General features: G+C 28.5%; 1 protein-coding gene across 2 annotated transcripts in view; it reads right to left on the bottom strand.

Moving 5' to 3' along the window:
- Nucleotides 1–21,025, bottom strand: part of LOC113377590 (ets DNA-binding protein pokkuri-like) — a 63,135-nt gene that overhangs the window by 8,627 nt on the left and 33,483 nt on the right. For both annotated transcript variants that reach the window (XM_026617956.1, XM_026617955.1), the window contains exons 4-6: nucleotides 7,978–8,059; nucleotides 6,966–7,009; nucleotides 1,946–2,191 (exon numbers count right to left, since the gene is read on the bottom strand). In XM_026617956.1, coding sequence (XP_026473741.1) covers nucleotides 1,946–2,191; nucleotides 6,966–7,009; nucleotides 7,978–8,059 — 372 coding nt within the window. The remainder of the gene's footprint in view (nucleotides 1–1,945; nucleotides 2,192–6,965; nucleotides 7,010–7,977; nucleotides 8,060–21,025) is intronic.

The raw sequence follows: 21,025 nt of genomic DNA, 5'->3' as shown, positions 1-21,025 counted from the left end.
TATAAATTTTGTTTACATTCCCATGGGTTCCGTACCAATGTTTACGCGTTAGACGGCAACGCGGCGCTTACGCACTTCGATATTTCGTCTTTATGCAGTTAAAGCAGTACGATTGCTTTAAAAAAAAGTTCAGAATTTTTAAAATATTTCAAAATAAATTATTTAAGATAGAATGATTTAATATGGTTCGAAATTCTATTAAAAGTTTCAAATCATTGATCAACTTTTATTAATTATTTTTAATTAGGCGAATTTTGAATTGCGGTACAGGAAGTTCCAGCAATTTGCCTTAAGGCACGATGCCTTAATTGCTTCCACTTACAGCTAGTTTCTTCAAGTTTTGATTAGAACTGATTTCAGAAATTCAGAATAACATGAAACGCAGAAAAAATCTAAAAGTAGTGTACCGACTTTAGAATTAGTGTATAGGCTTTTACGCAAAAACAAGTTTTAATCATATGAAATGATTAAAACTTGTTTTCGCGTAAAAGCGTATTTACTAATTCTAAAGTCGGTACACTACTTTATATATAATGAGTCCGTTAGCTGAGTTAAACTCCAACTCGATTTAGGGAAGAATAGTGTGAGAGATTTACCATTTTTATTTCATACCGCAGTGCCTGAAATGGGCTATTTTCAATTGGTAACATATGTTTGATTTATACTTGCAAATGAAAATCAACATCGCTACTGCACGATGTCAGGTTGTCCAGAGCGGGGTTCAATGTTTATTAATATTGATTAATGATAGTTTTAAGTATTGCCTTATTCTTCTGGTATTGCCCAATAAAATATATTTTAATTTAAAAAATGAACTTTTTTATAATTACATAATTATATTTATTATTTTGCTAATTTAATATGGTTTTAATATGGTATAATATAATTAAAATATACAAGTACACATACAAAATTATAAATAAATTTTAATGCATACATTGCTTATGAAACAAGCTACTTATGAAACGTATAATTTATAAAAATTTAGTTATTTTTAGGGTGCACTTTTATGTGTTCTATGAACTGTTTAGCTATCCCACGTCCTTAACCGTTTACGCTACTGCGGGATTGAAAAATTCAGATACGATTTGTAAAAAAATGCACGTTATACCCATCCCTGTATCATCATATACTCTCGACGATCCAAGTTTCCAGTAAACTCCGCCTGTATGGCGAAACAAACAAATGGGAACATTGTGAAAATGGAAGTTTAATATTTTCCCATATATGATACTATAGTATATATGATACGTCCAATATATACATTTTTAACTTTTACTTAGATTCTTCTAAAATCAGAATACCATAATCACTCAAATCTAACTCTTCTTTAATTTTAATTTTAGTCATGCATAAGTTATATTTTGGGATATGTGAAATGAATTTCAAGTGTTTCAAAGTTGTATACTTTGAAATGTATAATTAAATTAAAACTAGTGTTGTATGGTATCGTGCCTTAAGGTAAATTGCTAGATCTTCCCGTACTGTAACAAAATATTCGAGATAGATTAAATGCTTTCAAATAGATTAATATAAATACTGTAACTTATATCTTTCCAAAAAAGTAAATAAACAAAATTTAATAAATCGAATTTAAAATGAAGGATATTGTCAAATATTTATAAGAATTATATAAACTGAACAGCAAAGTTAAAATTATTTATTCGAAGTATATAAGTGAACTTTAAAACCTTAGGTAGAATTAAAATTAAAATTCGAATTATTTTCGATATAAAAAAAATTAATTTGAAAATTAAAAAAAAACTTCATTTTTTTTCAAAAGGAATCGTTTCGTCAGCACGAGCATAATACTCGTCTAAAAAACGTACGGTAGACATATAGATATATCAAGGGATGTGATCCATGGAAAATCATAAAAAATCGTAATAAGTATTATACGTAGGAGAAGGATATCTAATTCTGTAGTACATCAGAAATAACCCACCTGTAGTACTGCTGCAAGAGGTAGTGCTATCAGCTGCTGCAGCTGTGTAGGCTGTTTGCTGCTCCGATTTATCAGATGCTAACGTATTTGCTGTGGACGCACTATGAAGTTGATGTTGAGCATTATTAGTTCCAGCACTTATTTGTTGATAGCTAATCACTGACGAAGGTCGTGGGCTATATTCGGGAAACGTCGTTTGGGGTGGAGACAGGGTACCTACGTTGCGAGAAGAGTCAGCCCAGGTACCTAGTAATTTTAAAATTTTTTTTTTTTTTTTAATTTACTAAATCTTTAACATCAAAATTTCTAAAATTCAAGCACTTGACAAATGCTATAAAATTATTTTAATTATTATCTTTTATTTAATTTATTATTACAAGTATTTAATGCATATATTGTAATTTTCTCAATTTTTACAAATAAAATGTACTTGTACTTGTATGTACTTATATTGTACATTTGTGCAGTAAATGCTCTATATGTAAAATGTGTTATTACGTAGTAAAATACAGTAAAGATTTTTATATAAAAATTAATAGAGTTCGGAAAAAGAAGTATATATGCTCTATCATTGACGCTGATTGCAAATAGAATGAAATGAAATCGTGGAATTCATATCAAAATATCATCACTTTATTATTATAGATTTCATTATAGTTATTTTTATATACACATATATACCTATTTTTTAAAATCACTGCTATCAGTCAAATCTTACTGAATTAATAAATTGATTCTTAAGTTAAAGTTAAACGTTATTTTCAAGTTTACATAATTAATAGTACAATATGTACGATTGCTAGTATATTTTATAAACTTATAATTGAAATTAATTATAAAATTGAGCAGCGCACAAAGATCCAATTTGAGTTTAAGAAATTACTGTTTAATCTAATCCAAATGAACTACATCACAACACATATTGCGTATCAAACAAGCAACTATCGAACCATGATCAATAAAATGACCAGATGATTTCTAATTACAGAAATTACTGCTTTTTACTGTTTTTCTAAAATTTGTCATTTGTCCCTTTATACCCTGTAGGCGGGCTGAAATGAAACAGTCATGGGAAAGCAGATCCAATGTCGAAATAATGTCTACAATATTCAACCAATGCAAAATATAAATTTCAGTTTACAAAGTTAACACTGTATATGGCCTTGATCTGGTATTGTGACAGAAATATTCATCAGCGGAGTTGTAATAATAATTAATTTAATTTATTTCTTACAAAATTGCTTTTTCTCAACTGAATTTAAATTTAAATTTAATTTTAATATATATATATATATATATATATATACTCGTATATATATATATATATATGTGTGTGTGTGTGTGTGTGTGTATGTATACTTATATTTGAGAATTTAGCTTTACAAATATCTTTCAGTAATATGTATAAATATGCAAACGCTTTATAAAAACCTTTATAAAAAGTGTTTCAAAAATATCCACAGTAAAAATTCAGTATGCAAATTCATGAATGGATCTTTTATAATCTAAAACGTAGTTGGAGATTAAATCGTGTGGCTCCCCTCGTCGATGGTGTCTCGTCTCGTTCATTTTTCAGTTTGTACTGCGGTGATTTATATTAATTATTAACATGATAATTAATATAAGGCGGTTATTATCGGCGAATGGCTTAAGATGTAAAGCAAGTGCAAGCGGTTTAATTTAAATTAATGAATCTATATTGCTGATTAGCATTTAATGGAAGAACAATATCGTAATACCCATATATGAATCGAGCGACTACTGCATTAAGATACTTTTCAATTACATTACAATGTAAAATGACAGATACACATTTAAAATGTACGTATTATTTTTAATTTAAAGTCCTAAGACTTAAATTTGTCATATTTGTTCATACTCGTATACATTATAATAGTACATAAATAGTTTTATCACGTTCTACAGGCGTAAAGAAAACTAAGATGTGTGTGTGTATGTGCGGATACAAATTTTCATCGACGATTTCGGGAACACGGGTCAACCGATTTGAATAATTCAAAAAGCATTCGGTTCGCATTGATAAGGAGACGTGCTGATTAGTTTTTGGCAAAGGCAGTTCGAACCGTTTCGAAAATACGACAAAAAGTGCCAAAAATGATAATTGATTTTTTGAGAGAACGGAGCGTCTGATTTGTATGATTCAAGAGACATTTTACATATTTGTATTAGTGAAATAAACAATTAATGAAATTTTTGGAAAAGCATAAGTAGGATAAGACATAATCTTAAACAGTCAGTCAGAATATTATAAATAAATCCAGTAAAGTACAAATATATTTCTTCATTAGGGCTCGCTCGCAGGTGAGTGGCTAGACCGAAGAAATCTGAATCAGAGAACACAATATTGATACCCGTTTCAAGCAGCCTGATGTCAAGCAGTAGTAACATCAGTTTTTACTTCAAAATATAGATATTAATCTAGTGAAAATAGTTCTTATCCTGCATTTCTGCATCAATAAAAATTTCTCAGTATTACAGATATTGTAATAATTAAATTCATCGCGTGGACAACTGTTTGGGTTGCCATCTTTAAAAAACAAAGTTGTATGACAGCAATTCATCACAACAACTTTTATTGTTGTTTATCTTTAAGTTTTGATGTGCTCAAACAATAATAAAATAAACAGAATATTGTTACGTTAATAATACTTCTAGAAAAAACTTCACCCAACATACTCTACAAATAACTGTTTCAAACCATAATCCGACTACTAATAATGACACTTAATAATAATAATAGCAATATCATATTGCTTATATGAATGAATATTATCATGAATTATAATTTATATTAGCAAATTGTATTCATAATCTATTATCGGGCCATCTAGTTTTTATTTACATGTTTTAATAAAAAATGTCAGTCTGTGTAAGTCGATAACATTTTCGTCGCTGAAAAAATAGTAGAACATTTACTTTTTATTTTGAAATATTAATAATTTTCGCAACGATGACTGTAAGTTTCAGTTATTATTCTTGATTCTTATCATGAAAGTATGCAATTATTAAGTCACATATTATGTATAAAAATTAATTCACGCAGAACACTTGAACAAATCGAAGATTTACTGCATCCTTTATTTTCTTGTTTACCCCTTGTTGATTTTTATAATATATATTTAATAAGAAAAAAATGATAAACTAAGTTCTTCGAGGTAAATTTCATTCTGAATCGGTTTTGCATATATTTGCATACGATTCATTTTTCGGTAAAGGTATGCAATTTCCTGGTACAAAGTACGTGTGTGCAATGTAAAATAGAAATTATTAAGAAAACACGAACAGAATTCATCAATGAAACGATTTCAACCGCTTTAGTGATGTCGACACTATGATAAATTTTCGATCTTGATTTATTTATTATTATTATATATTTAAAAGTAACATTAACATATATTTTAAAATTTACTTAAATGGTTGGGGTTATCTTTTTTGTTTTTCTGCCGTTCAGCAACATGTTTTGTTTGATTAATGAATTTTTAAATTATTATGTTATAAATACAATTTAATTTAATAGATATGAAGCTGCATAGAAATTTGGTAAACTTGTATATATATATATATATATATATATATATACAAGCCGAAACGGGGTGATAGAATTGACCTTAACTGTCGTGAAAAAAATTAGAAATAATTATCTCACGTTGTTTGGATATTTTTAGCTTTTAAGTGCAACTAAAAATATTACCAATTTTCGGTTATTGTCGTCAATTTTAACTAATTTTGTTCATTTAAACTTTGGAAAAAACAATAACACAATTGCCCTTTACAAGAATTAAGACTTTTTGTTGAACTATGATGTTAAAATTTTTAAAATTGGTTGACTTTGAGAGCGCCTCCTGTAAAAAAATGTACTGGAGTGTGTTGCCAAGTTGCATTAAAAGTTGGTGCATCATCTGGATTGTAAAATGATAAAATATTCCTCATTTCACTATTGAAGAATTTCGAGTGAAAAAACAAACCTCAAAATGACATGATTTTTGCTAGTGGTACATTTTACTCAATCAAACTGTATTTTCTCAACGAAGGCTAGAATGTTGGCCGATACGTATGAATTTATATTATGTGTATAATTACGCTTGTGGTAATTAGTACAATTGATTATGATCGATTAAGAATATGTCTATAAAAAATATAAATCAATACAATAGAAAAAACCCAATTCGAAAAAATATTTCCAGTTTACTACACGATTCAAAAAAAAAAAACGACGCGTGTTATATGTCAAGAGGTATGCTGTGTAGCAGAAGCAGCCATGTAAGGTTAAAAGGGGATTGAAAGCACCCCTAAAGTATTTTTACACACAAATGAAATTTGGTGTGAGTAATCTGATCATCTCAATCCAAAAAAAATATTGTGACAGTAAATTATAGCAAGTATTGTGGTAGCGAAAAAATATGTCATATGCAAATCGTGATATTGTCGGCGCCACGGCGTCTCTGATCGAAATAAATTCTCGACTACCATGAGCAAGAAAAATATTCTTGTATATAGAATACAATTTTGAGAAAAATTCACGTGTGCAACAAATATAAATAAAACATAAGATTAAACAAATAACAATTACATTTTTATAAGTTTGAATGGTGTTATGTATTTAAAATTTTCAAAATTGGCGCAAAATTTAAAAATTTAGTAAATGTAAGCATTGCGATATACTTAACATATCAAATAAACAATTTATTATATATATATATATATATATATATAATAATAATAATAAAAGAACCGGAAACGAGGAAAAGTAGTGTGAGAGATTTTCCATTGCCATTTCAAACCGCAGTGCCCAAAATGGGCTACTTTCTATTGGAAACATATTTCATATCTATATTTTCAAATAAAAATGGACATCACTTTTATTATACTTATATATATATATATATATATATATATATATGTATATATATATATATGTATATATATATATATATATATATATATATATATATTATTGCTAATATCTATACAACCAAAACAATTAATAGCAACTACTCACTTTCAGGTGGCTCTCTTTTAACAGAAACTTGTGGCGGTGGCGTCCTAAAACGAAAGCGTTTTTATTTTATATTAAGTAAGATTTTATTTTATATTATGAATAACTTTTTTATAATACTAATCAAATTAAGGTTTATTTTCAGAATTTATATTTAAAACTTTGAACATTTAACAAAAGCCAATAATATATAATAGTACTTCAACAGATCTTAATTTAGCTCTAACTAACAAAATATTTTTATTAAATTTTGAATATATAAGAATTTGTAAAAAATCATCACTTTTTGTTACCATTAAACGTTCGTAATGCAATTGTTTAAGATAAATTTCATTCATTTTCAAGTGCATTTCAATAATTTTTAAGATGTTTACAACGATCATTGGTGTCTATTAAATTTGTGTTCTTTAAAATATTTTACTTATAATCATTATATTATATAATATAAACAATTTACAAATTTTCAATTATATAGTTAATTGAATACATTGGCATGGGAAGCTTCTTATATTAAGTTAAATGTACATAAGTACATAACGTATATTTTTCGAGGATCTCTACATTGAAATTGTAATGGTAATAGACGCCAATAATTTATTATTTGTCATTTGTATTATTTTGTTCTGTATTGTTTGTAATTTACGCATTTTGTTTTGGATGCAACACTCCAGATTGGAATTATCTCTGGAAATTTAATGGATTCTTCTCTTTATTTTTTATGATGTTTTAAGTTTCTCTAATTCTCTTTAAAAAATCACAAAAACATAATTTTTATGGAATGTATGTTCCATTGAACACATCGTATTCTAATATTGTCTAGGATTTCCACTATGGGTAGACCAGAATACAATATGCATATTTACAATTAAATAAGAACAAATGAACACTACTATAAAGCTTTATTATTTAGTAGACTTCTACCTATCAAGTCTCATTTCAAAAACTCAAAAATATTTTAGATCTCTCGTCATTCGATCATTCATGTAATTAATATTTTAATTCGCTTTATAATTACCTGTATCCGTAATTTGAATTACAAAATCCAAAAAAATTTCTAGATGGCGAAGAACCATGTACAGAATCAGGCTTGGTATTATCTGTAAAAAATAAAAAAGACTTGAAGGCAAAACTTAAATAATTGAAAAACTAGTACTACTGAAAAATTATAAAAAATTCTTTATAAATTTATTGAATAAAATGGTTACTTTATCTCATTAACATTTTATTCTGATTTGAACCAAAATCGATTTAGAAGTAAGTCGTATGATTTGAGGAAAGATTCTAATAACTCGAATAATTCGGCACAACTGGTAAATTACACTATATGAATTTATTCAGATTTAGCAAACAAAAAATCAAAAATAGCCGTTACAAGCTTGACATGAATAGTTTTAATCAATATTATTCATTAAAATAACTATGAATTTAAAACTTTCTACTCGCCGCAGACCACCAGTTTAGGATTATTATTTTTGCACTACAGTCGATTGTTAATAAATGTATTAAGAAGTAATGTAGCTCATTGCAGTGTGTATTACAAAAATTACACCTTATATTTCATTCAAAGTTCTTGTTTCAATCTATATATAACAGAGTGTTCAGGTGTTAACTAACGTACGATATTAAGTTTCTTCAATGAATTTAAATTAAATGTTTATCAAATTTGATATCGTGATTCAAATCAAATGATTCTGAATAGTTCTAAGGCGCGACTGGGGCCATGGATTTGAAGTATCTACTAACTTTTCACGAAAGACCATGAGAAATTAGATTGTTTTATAATCAATGTGCACGCATTCATGTCTTTGACACATTTTCTCAATAATCTATAGCTGTGCAAAATATGGGGCATCCGATAATCGATCGCGCATCTTTTCCGTAAGGGGCTCCTACATGACTTTGTCACTGCGGGTGGTTCATTTTCCAATCTGACGTGATGAAAGGCGAATGTCATGGACTAAACGCTTCGAGTCTTTGATCTTATTGATTGAGAACAGATAACACAACGAGACTTTTTAAGAATTCTATATCGGTTCTAAGTACGCGAAAACATGACTCATTTTATAGAATAAAAACACTAACAAAAGATAATTCATTCTCGCAAGCGTTCGCTAACAATTCAAATAAAAAACGAATATTATCAGCATTCTTTCAGTGAATGTTAGTCACTTGTGACTAGGTATGTAATAATACATGCAAAATTCTGAAGAACTAAAACCTAATAGTCGCGCCAATGAAGATTTTTTGCAGAAAATCTCCAAACTCTAATTTAATTTAATTTAAATTAATTTGTTTTTGTTTTTTTTTGTATTATTCAAAATCACAAACTTTTCAGAGAAAAAATGTGTGTGTTATTTATATAAGCAAATAAGTTTTCAATATACAATATTTACATCATAAAAATTTCTTGTGTGGGTCAAGAAATATATATGCGTTTATAAAGCATTTTTTATTCAATTTTTCATTACTGTGAACCAATTTGCATAAAGTTTTAGAATTAGGCTTATCCTTAACTTCAAAAGTGAAAATATATGATTTCCGCACCCACCCTGGTCGAAGTTGACACCCCTGATCGGTGTTTTATAATGTACTGTATATTAATAGAAATAAAACCTGAATAATAAAAACAAGTTGTTCAAAAAAATCCAATCCAAAGTTTTTCAAATTATTCTATATTTTATACGTAAATTTTACAATTTTTAAGATATTATGAGAAGACGGTGGTGTTAATAAAAAACATATTTTAGCAATAATAAATTTTGAAATTAAGTACTGAAATTTTCTCAAGTTTTCTTCGTTGTTGGATTACATACAAAAATACTTAATACGTAAATCTTAATACCTAAAACAATCTGTTTTAAATTTTTTTTGCTAAATAATATAAAACTGAGATTATTTTCATAATATCCAAAAATATTCAGTTGTGTAAAATAAAAATTTTGAACAAAAACTATCATGTTAATGTAGTAAGTTTCTGTTCACATTTAGTTAAATATGCGAACTCCACTTGTAAAACTTATTATTGTGGCAATACTTACATTTTGAGCCCACCTTGACATTTCTGTAAGTGACATTTCTGAACCCTAAGAAGTCGAAAATTCGCTAAAGATATTACTTGAGGATGTGCGTTTACATCAAAGATGTTACATGAAATCAATCCGAACTTTATCGATTCTTGTTCAATGTTTACAAATATAGACAATATTTTCTTCTTATAACACAAATCATATAATTTCGAATTTTATAGTTTAACATTTTTGTTAATTAAAGTTATTACTTTGAATAAAAAACTAAAATAGTGCATATAGAAAAAGTTGATACTGTGTTGTAAACAATTTTCCACAGATGTTTCAAAAAGCCATTGATTTTTAAATCAGTTAAATACTAAAAATTTGAAGATCAAAATTTACGCAAAATTGCATTAAATATTAGGTGTATATTCATGTATATATTATATTATAATAGTATTATATTATTATAATAAGGAATTACAATGACATTGAACATGTAAGCAAAGGGCACTTTTGACTTTACGTAAGTGGCATAAATGAATATAATCAATCTTGATCAATAAAAATTGAGATTTAGTACATAGTGTTTAGACGAACATTTTACATTTAATATAAAACGTTACTTACAATAATTGCGTTCGTCAAATTTCAGAATATGAAATTACAGAGCAAAATTTCAAAATTCAACCGATGTTTGTTAATTAGAAATATAAACCGACACCTTTCAAACTGTTTTTGAATTTTTGAAATTGATTTGAAATGTTAAAACATGGCCGATTTTTTTAATTGTTAGTTACAACCAAATAACTCACAAATAATTTTTAACAAATAGCCCTTTGAAACCGGTAGACTTGCTTTCGAGAAAACGTAGGCGAAAAAATTTTGTTCATATTTGCAAACTCATATTCATGCAAAATTCTTCAATCAAATCAATGCATGTATAACTAGTGCATAGTATCGTGCCTTAATTCAAGTTGCAGGAACCTCACTTACCGTAATTTATAATGTTTAGAGCTTTAGATTTTTCTTTCAACCAAATTATATTTATTGAGAATTTTAATTTTTTTTGAAAACTTCTGATAGTTTTTAAAAGCGTTCGCGCTACGTAGCCGTTCTAGAGATGAAATATCTAAAACAGCTACGTCGTAGCCTAACGGTTTAACATTATAAATCTTGGTACAGAAACCATAAAAATGTAAACAAAATTTGCACTTGTTATTAAAATTTACATGAAATATATGATTACTTGATGTACATATATCTAATGATCATTTTTGACCGCTAAATGGCTTTTTTTCAACTTTTTGTACTGGATCTCCGAAACCCCTGAGCCAAAAATTTAATCAATTCTTCAATCGTCAATACAAGTGAAATATTTTTGAACAGTTTTCATTATTTACTTTATTACAGCTACTATAACTTACCCTACTCGATCTTAAAAAACATAAATACACACTACTAATTGTTCAAGAAGTTTGTCAGCATGTTTCAATATAGAGCTTAAACTAGTGGTGTATGGCATTGTGCCTTAGGGCAAATTGCTGGAACTTACCGTGCCGTAATGAAATATTCGAGGAATATTAAATGTTTTCAAATAGATTATTATAAATACTGTAACTTAAATATTTTTACAGAAAAGTAAATAAACAAAACTTAATCAATCGAATTTGAAATGAAGGAGAACAATTGCAAAGTAAAAATTATTTATGAGAATTATATAAGTGAGCTTTAGAACTTAGATAGAAAAAAATTAAATTCGAATTACTTTCGATATTCAAAAAAAAAAATTTTTTTTTTTGAAATTAAAAAAAAAATCCCAAAAGCAATCGTTTCGTCAACACAAGCAGAAAGTTTTTTGAATTATTCAAATTCGATGCTTAGTTCTCTCAAAAACTGCCATTTTTTTCACATTTAACTCCGTATCTCCAAAACGGCTAGACCTGTCTTTTCTAAAAACTCATTACCACTTCTCCCCGTTATTACGAATTTTTGGAAAATTCAAATCGGATGCTCTTTTCTTTCAAAACTCAATTTGTATTTTCTGCACAATTTGCTCCGTATTTCCGAAACAACTGGACCTGCCTTTGCCAAAAACTAATCAACACATCTCCCCATCAATAAAAATCGAATGTTTTTTGAACCATTCAAATCGGTTGATCCGTGCACCCGAAAACGTGGACGAAAAATTGTTTCCATACATACATACATACACACACACACATATTTTTTTCTGAGATATGCCAAAATGTTCAGAAACCTCTGAAACGTGAAGCAATGTATAAATTTTCAATTTTGATTTTTGGACGATCACAATAACTTACCCTACGGGAAGTTAATAAAAATTCAAACGCTTCGAAACTTACATAAATCGTTGAATCGTTGCTCATATGAAATAGAGGGTATTGTAATAAAAGTCGAAAATTTTCTTCGTAGCCGGAGCAGACGGTTTGTCGGGATGTCGGGTTGTCGGGATGCGCAGCGCATATCCACCGTGCATATCCAGCACGTTGTATCCAGCATGTTGCGCCGTGCCGCGCCGCCTAATGGAGTTATGTGTCTTGGGACTGGTATTAGTAGCGAGCCTGTTTACTTATTTACTTTTCCACTTATTTACTCAAGCACATTAATGATTTGAGCCCCAGGGGTTTAGATCTCTCGTAAAACGCCATTGTGTTTAGTTCGCGAGTTATATGCATAAGTAATATCGGCACTTGCATTCGCCAGCCCAACCATGTATTATGCACATTACTGATAATGTCGGGAGCCAATGCTAATTACAAATGTTTTAGCGGGTCAACAGTTTCAAAACGGGATATCAGTATTAAACATGAGGGACAGGTAAGTAATGATTCAAAATGTTATACCAGCGAAGGTAAACCATTTTGTGTAGGGCACCTGCCAGAATTATATCGTTATGATCGATCGTTTTTCATATGAAACCTTGTAGAGATTTTAGCTTAAACCTAGTTAAATAAACTATTTGTAAAAAAATGTAATTTTAATAATTTACATTCGGTTCTGCTAATTGTATTAAATGACAGCTTTCCCACAAGTCTCATTTCTAGCAGAAAAAAATAAAAATAATAATTACTTAATTAATTGTCATATGTTACATTTCCAAAAACTGATCACACAAATTCTATATTCGCTCAACTTCTTGAAATAGTTTCAAAACGACTGCAAAAAGATTCCAAAATACAATATTCAAGGCATTTAGCATTACTACATCTTTTGAGAACTGAGCTGAATTTGTAACTACTATTAAGGTGACCATACGTCCCGGGTTTTTCTAAAAGCAGTATTTGTTCCAGATCTAGATTTTTTCTCCCGGATTATTCTGGGTTTTCGAAAGTGTTTAAATTGAATATTTGCAATTACTTTATAATAAAATTACAACTACCCATCAAATATATGAAAATGATATATATTTATTAAGTTACAAAACAACTAGCCTTATATGAATCAATGATTTATGAATGAGAAAATTGTGAAGTACATAATTTCAAAGATGGATTAAAATAACTATCACATTAATCAATTCGAACTTTTATTTTCAATTTCACCATGATTAACAAAAAAAAGAAACCGAACAAACGAGAGCTAATTATTTTAAGTTAATTATGAAGAAAATTTAATAGAATCTAAAATTTTATACAAGACTCAAAAGCAAAAATACATATCGATAAAATATTACATCATTGGTAATAGAAGAGTATAACATATTATAATTGTAAGTCTTATTAAGTCCGCAATTTTGATTTAAAAAAATGCTTCATATAAAAGAGCAACAGTTTTTTATTGTATCCTTAAATAGTTAATTTATTCCTTAATAAGTTATTTAACAAAACTCCCTCCACCCGTCCCGATTTTGGCTTAAAAAATATGGTCACCTCACAACTATTGATATATTAAAATTTGGCACAATAATTTATAGTTTATAAGTGTGAGTGTATTTATGTGAGCGAATAAATTAATCCAAATAGTTCATAGGATATTCTAATTTCTGTTGAAATTAAAATAAAAAAATATATCTCTTTGTACTGACGGTGTTTCTCCATACACCATATATTACTGGCGATGTTTCTCCATAAACCATATATAATGATATCATTCTGCATAATTTATAATTTGTTAATAGATATTAAATTAAAACTATAAAAGCAAAAACTAATTAAATCGTTTCAGTTTATACGCATAAATGCAATCCGTGTCATTTACATAATATATTACATACCCTTGGAATATATTTTGCAATGGCATTATTAGATTTAATAATTACATTATAAATTATAATGAATCAAATTAAAGTAAATGAAATAGAAAATTCTACGACTCTATATATATATATATATATATATATATATATATATATATTATATATATATATATATATATATATATATATATAGTATTAGTATAGTATTTAGACGTTAGTCAATCTGTACACACTAGAATGTAACCAAAAATTGTCAAAAAAATAATTAGTTTAAATGTTCCAGTTATTAATAGCTTGGTAACACACAGTGTAATAGTGTAGTGTATTTTTGTATAATTAATTTCTTTTTTCCACTGAATGACGGTCTCAATAAAGACCGAAACGTATGGATAAATAAAGTATTTCAAAAACTACTTTAGTTTTTTTTTACTTGGTGTTACTGCCCGATTCTAAATAACTCATCAAAATATATATTTATATATATATATATATATATATATATATAAGTATATGTATGTATAAATTTTAAATGCTATAGGAATTTCTTTATGTGTGAAATTTTGCTAAAATATTGTTCGAATTGATGTGGCAGTGGGCATTAAAATTTACAAGATCAATTTATAATTCAATTGAAACAATTCATTTCAAGAAAATATAAAATTACTGTCAATCAAAAAGTACGATATGCCATTTAAGCAATTAATAAACATTAAAGTACTACGGTTAAATTAGTATACTAGACGTATTATTATTTTTAAAAGAGCAATTTTACAAGAGATAAATTAAATTAATATTTGTTATTAATATTTCTGCTGATGAATATTTTTGAAGAAAAACTAGAGCAAGGTTATATACAATGTGATCTTTGTAAAAATGTTCATATAAAATTTGTACTTCGCGTTAATTAAATAATGTAGCTACTATTTCGTGAAAACCATTTAAAATTAACACATTTGATCTGTTTGCCTCCTGGCCCTTGTAGGTGGAGTGAAAAGGGGCAGGCGGGAAATTTTAGAAAAATATAAATAGGTATGGCAAAATTTAGAAAAATATAAATAGGTATTCGTATCGCAGATGTCGTTTCTGATTGCAAACCGAGTGGAATTGTATCATGGAATTATTTCCGAATTCCAGAATAAAGTGAATGCTTTCTCAAATACTAAGAAAATTAAAAATTAAATAATTTATAATGAAAATTATCCTTATATTGAATTTATTCTATGACAAACATATTTTTAAGACTACAGTATCAAATTATCAATTACTGTCTCGAAAACAACACGTATGTATACATACGTGTTGTTTTCGAGACAGTAATTGATAATTTGATACTGTAGTCTTAAATTTATTAAAATTATTTCATGATTATAATCATGAAATAATTGTAATCATTGTCACTATATTTGCAATCAAATTTATATACTACCAATTCAAAAGTGAAAATGATAGTAGTTTAGTTTACATTACCCATCAAATATAATATCTAGTCTATTAAAAATTGATATTAGTGGATGTGGTTAATAACCCTAGGAACCAGTTTTATGAAACTGGATTGTGTACATACTGATCAAATAACCTGCGTAATGCGAAGTCTATATTAATACGGCCCCTCTGGAAACGTCATCATACCCCATCTCTAAATCAGAAAGGCTTAAAAATGCAGTAGAGTACTTTATTTTTAATTACTGGGTATGCTACAACTCATTTATTAAAACTAGTAGTGCACGGCATCGTGCTTTAAGGCAAATTTCAGGAACCCGTACCGATAATTTAAATTTAAAAAAATTGAATTTTTTGAAAACTGCAAATGTTAGATGTCCGAAAATTTTAAAGAAATTGACTTTAGAAGAATTAAATGTTTCTAATTATATTTCAAATTTTTGGCAAACTTTGAACATTTTTCAAAGCAATAGCTCTTTTAGGGACGACATATCGCGTAAGCGCCGCGCTGCAGTATTAGGAATGAGTATTGATAAAGTTTGTACTATAATAATAAATCAAAATCTCTATAAAACATCCCAAAATTTGATGTGCATATGTCTAATGATCATTTGAAAGCTAAATGGCATTTTTTTTTACTTTTTTATTAGATCAACCATTGGACCTGCCGACCCAAAAAATTAATCACTTCTTTTTCTGGCAAATACAATTAAAATGAATCATTCGAATCAGACGATCCGTTCAGTCAAAAACTAAATTTTCATTTTTGGCACATTTTTGGCACATTTTAGCCCGTATCTTCGAAACGGCTGTACCTGGAATATTTTTTATAAATTTTAATTTTCGGTACGGAAAGTTCCAGCAATTTGCCTTGAGGAACGATGCCATGCACCACTAGTTTTGTAGAAGTTATCACAGTGTGACTCGTGTATGAAATAGTAAAATTAAAGCATTCTAATGCAAACGGTGCGTGGAGCGGATTTGAAGTTCAATACTTTGCTAGAATATATTCAGTGCAATATTACAAATGTGGAGTAATACACACAGTTCCAGATCCTCTGGCAAATTGATTAACAATTTCGATTCTATAGAGTTATAATTGATTAAATTGGAAAATAAAATTAAACCATTTGGAAAAACTTGTAATTTAAAAAATTTACATCCGGCTCGGTTAATTGTATTAAATGACAGTTTCTCCACACGTCTAATTTCTGGCAGAAAAAAATAAAAATAATAATTACTTAATAAATTGTCATATGTTACTCTATAATAAAGCTAGCCAGTGTTCAACATTTCCTAAAACTAATCACACAAATTCACTCAACTTCTTGAAATAATTTCAAAACGACTGAAAGAAGATTCCAAAAGACAATAATCAATGCATTTAGAATTACTAGATCTTTTGAGAACTGAGCTGAATTGGTAAATAACTCATTGGAGCAACAACTATTAAGATGACCATACGTCCCAGGTTTTTCTAAAAGCAATATTTGTTCCGGATCTAGATTTTTTGTCCCAGATTATTTGTGGTTAGACGTGGTGTGATACACACAGTTCCAGACCCTTCGGCAAATTGATTAGCAATTTCGATTCTATAGAGTTATAATTAGTTAAATCTTATATATAAAAATGGATCGCAAAATGTGTTGGTAAGCGCATAACTCAACAACGCCTGGACCAATTTGGCCAATTCTTTTTTTAAAATGTTCGTTGATGTCTAAGGATGGTTCTTACGGCAAGAAAAAATCGAATAATTGCCGGGAAACCCTAAAAACAGCCCTTTTCTTTTTTACATACAAACGTTTTCTAACTAAAACGTAGAATCACTTAACGTTTTATATATCATTTTATTCGTAATTTTAATCTGCATCTTTCGTCCGAACAAAGTTTTTTTATATCTTTTACGGTTTGGATTGTAGAGAGCAATTTGTGTGAATATTCAATAGTTCATAGTTCAAACTATTCGATATTTCTTTAAAGAAAACAAAGTATTATACATCGTTAGAAAGGTCTCAAAATTCTTAGATTTTTTCCCATATATCACAACTTCGAAATCCTAACGGTGTGGCCTACAGGCGAGTTGCAGTAGTAAAATTCAAGAAAAAATTAGAAAATCCCGAGAAAATTATATGAACACACTTAACGATTTATATATCATTTTATTCGTAATTTTATTCTGCATCTTTTATCCAAATAGAATGTTTTCGTTTCTTTTACGGTTTAGTCTATAGTATGGAATTTGTGTGAATATCCAATTGTTCAAATGCAAAGTACGGTTAGGTTAGAGCAGTGGTCGGGGAACTTTTGGAACCGTTACCCCAAAATATTTTTATGCAACCTCTCATTACCCCATAAAAAAAATTAACTAAAAGAGCCTATAATTGGAATCTGCAACAAATTTCTGTATAACCTGCCATAACCCGCAGATTAACGGTTTGCTACATTGTTTGTTATTTCTAAAGTTTGAAAAAGGCTGAAACAAATGGTTTGAAGTAAACAATAAGTAAAAACTATATTCATTATGAATAAATATTTTTTATGAAAATCTTACTAATACATAAATAAACTAGTGGTGTATGGTATCATGCGTTAAGGCAAATTGCTGGAACTTTACGCACCGAGACAAAATTTTCGAGGAATTTTAAATGTTTCCAATTAGATTATTATAAATACTGTAACATTGTATAATATTCATAAGATATATATAAGCTGAATTACAAAAGTTTTAAAAAATTCTTTATTCGGAGAATATAAGTGAGCTTTAGAACTTTAGCCAGAATTAAAATTAAAATCTGAATTATTTTCAGAATTCTTCATTTTTTGAAAAAAAAAATTGAAATATTTTTCTTTCCCAAAAGTAATTGTTTTGTCAACACAAACAGCAAGTTTTTTCAATCATTCAAATCGGATGCTTAGTTCTCTCAAAAGCTGCCGTTTTTGTACATTTAGCTCTGTATCTTCGAAATGGCTGGACACCTTTGCCAAAACCTAATCACTACTTGTCCCAATCATTACAAATTGAATGTTTTTTGGATCATTCATATAAGATACTTTGTTCTCTTGAAAACGCGATTTCTATTTTCTGCGCTCTTTACTCCGTATCTCCGTAACGGCTGGACCTGCCTTTGCCAAATACTAATCAGCATATCTCATTATCAATAGGAACCGAATGTTGAATGAACCATTCGAATCGGATCATCCGTACGCTCGAAAACGTGAACGAAAAAATGCGAACACACACAAACACACATCCATTTTTTCTGAGTTATGGCAAAATGTTCAAAAACTTCTGAAACTAGAAGAAATGCAAAAATTTTCATTTTTGATTTTCGGCCCATTCCCATAACTTACCCTACGGAAAGTTAATAATAATGCCACAAGTGGCAACAAACACGCACACATGTAATGTAAGAACATTACGATTTGGAGAAATGGTGTTGCTTCATCTTTGACACAATTTCTTCAAAATCGGGACTTTAACATATCAGAGCAATTTTAATAAAATTAATAAAATCGGCATTCAATCCATTTCTCCTCGATTTTATGTTTATCAGACTGGGAAAGTTTGGTTTGCACAAGTATGTAGTTCCAAATGGCAGCAATTTTCTTACCGCTTCTTCATATGCTATTTCGAAACACTTTGCAGCTTTTGGCATCCAAAAACATGACGGATTTTGTTCATTCCCAAATTCAATACGTGCTTCGGTATTAAACCCAAGTACCAGAATTGATTCTTTCAAACCTGCTGGTTTTTCCGGTAACATGAAAGTTTCACATTTAAAGGAATCTACAATCCAACACACAATACGTGTGTCCAGATCTGGAAAGTAATCCAAAAATTGCTTTTTCAGGTAAAGTAACTTTTTTACAATTCTCCAAAAACAAAGCTAACCTTGGAAAAGATGCTATCTTGTTCTCTTCTACTTTCTGCCTCGAATATTCCAGCTTTGACTCAAATGCTGACAATATTTCTCTTGCTGAAATAGCATTAATATGCTTTTCCCGTAATTCTTTGTGTAATATATTTATGCTCTCAAAAATGTCTGCTAAATATGCGAGATACGCAACCCAGAAAGAGTTTTTAAAATTTTCAGCAAGAATATTTTTTTGAAAAACCATAGAGATTTCAGCTTCATTTTCAAGAGTCTATACTCAATTTAAAATATTTTCGCGAGAGAGCCTTATTTCTGTATAATAAAGGAGGTAGGTCTCAGCTTTACCATCCTGACAAAATTCACAAAATGGCCGCGTATTTAGTGCATGTCCCTTGATAAAATTTATAATCTTGATAACATCATGAGTGTGGGTTATTTTCCTTTACAAAAGCTGAAAAACCATAAATATGAGCATAGCTGGAGCTTCATCCAAAGACACCAAATTACAATTTTAATCTTTGCGCTTTGAAGTATTCGTTTACTTTATTATAAACTAGATGACCCGACAAACGTTGTTCTGTACCTATTCTGTCTACAATTTTTTAATATAAGATGCTAATATGAATTGCCATTTACCCAAAAATAATAATTATTGTTTTTTAAATTATTCTTCACGCCAAAATGCATATACATTTATAATTTGAGTGATGTTAAATGTAGAACTGCTTTAATTAAAATGATGAGTCAATTCTCACACTATATTGGAAATTGAAGTCTCTTTAACGGTATAACATAACCATAACCATTACATAACACTGGTACTTCATGTTGGATTAAATTAATTTAATTTGATATTATTTAAGATATCCAAAATTGCATCTTAAACTTCTCCTAATTGTTATCGTAAGGGCCGAATTGTATGTATTCATCTTTACTTTCCCATTTGTTGTTATAAAGTGAAATTTTTCCGAATTTTAAAAATATTGCGGAAAGATTAGTAAAAGATGCAAAAAAATTATATATTGAAAAAAAAAAAAACTATATTGAAAATTTAATATCCGAATCTTGTATTGGCGCCCCCTAAGGCGTGCGCTCGTATTTTTCGCATGCCTCGCAATAAAGGTAGTATTTCATATATTAAGCAAATTAATTTGTTCATATGTGTATCATTCAATCTGCATACATATATTGTATCTTATATCATTTTAATTTTTGTTTATCTCAGCTGCTTTTTGGCAATAATAATGCACACATTTCAATTTTCTTATTCATAACCATAAATTTATTATACATATTCTAATATCGTCTAGGTTCATAAGTAAATTGGAATTTTTTGCAAATGATAGTTTTCATTTCTTTCAATGCAAACAATAACATGTCGCTTTTAGCAATTTTTTTCATTTATGTCTACAATATTGCACATAAATTCCAGTACTTTATAATCACATACATCCTAGAAAATTTACTTAACAAACTTCAGAAAAATTTATCAAAATCCGAATAATCGTTTAGGAGGAGTTT

Source organism: Ctenocephalides felis, unplaced genomic scaffold, assembly GCF_003426905.1.
Source record: "Ctenocephalides felis isolate EL2017-DRISC unplaced genomic scaffold, ASM342690v1 CF-g0.4_SCAFFOLD_01886, whole genome shotgun sequence".
NCBI lineage: Eukaryota > Metazoa > Arthropoda > Insecta > Siphonaptera > Pulicidae > Ctenocephalides > Ctenocephalides felis.
This window is presented reverse-complemented; position numbering and strand designations above follow the sequence as displayed.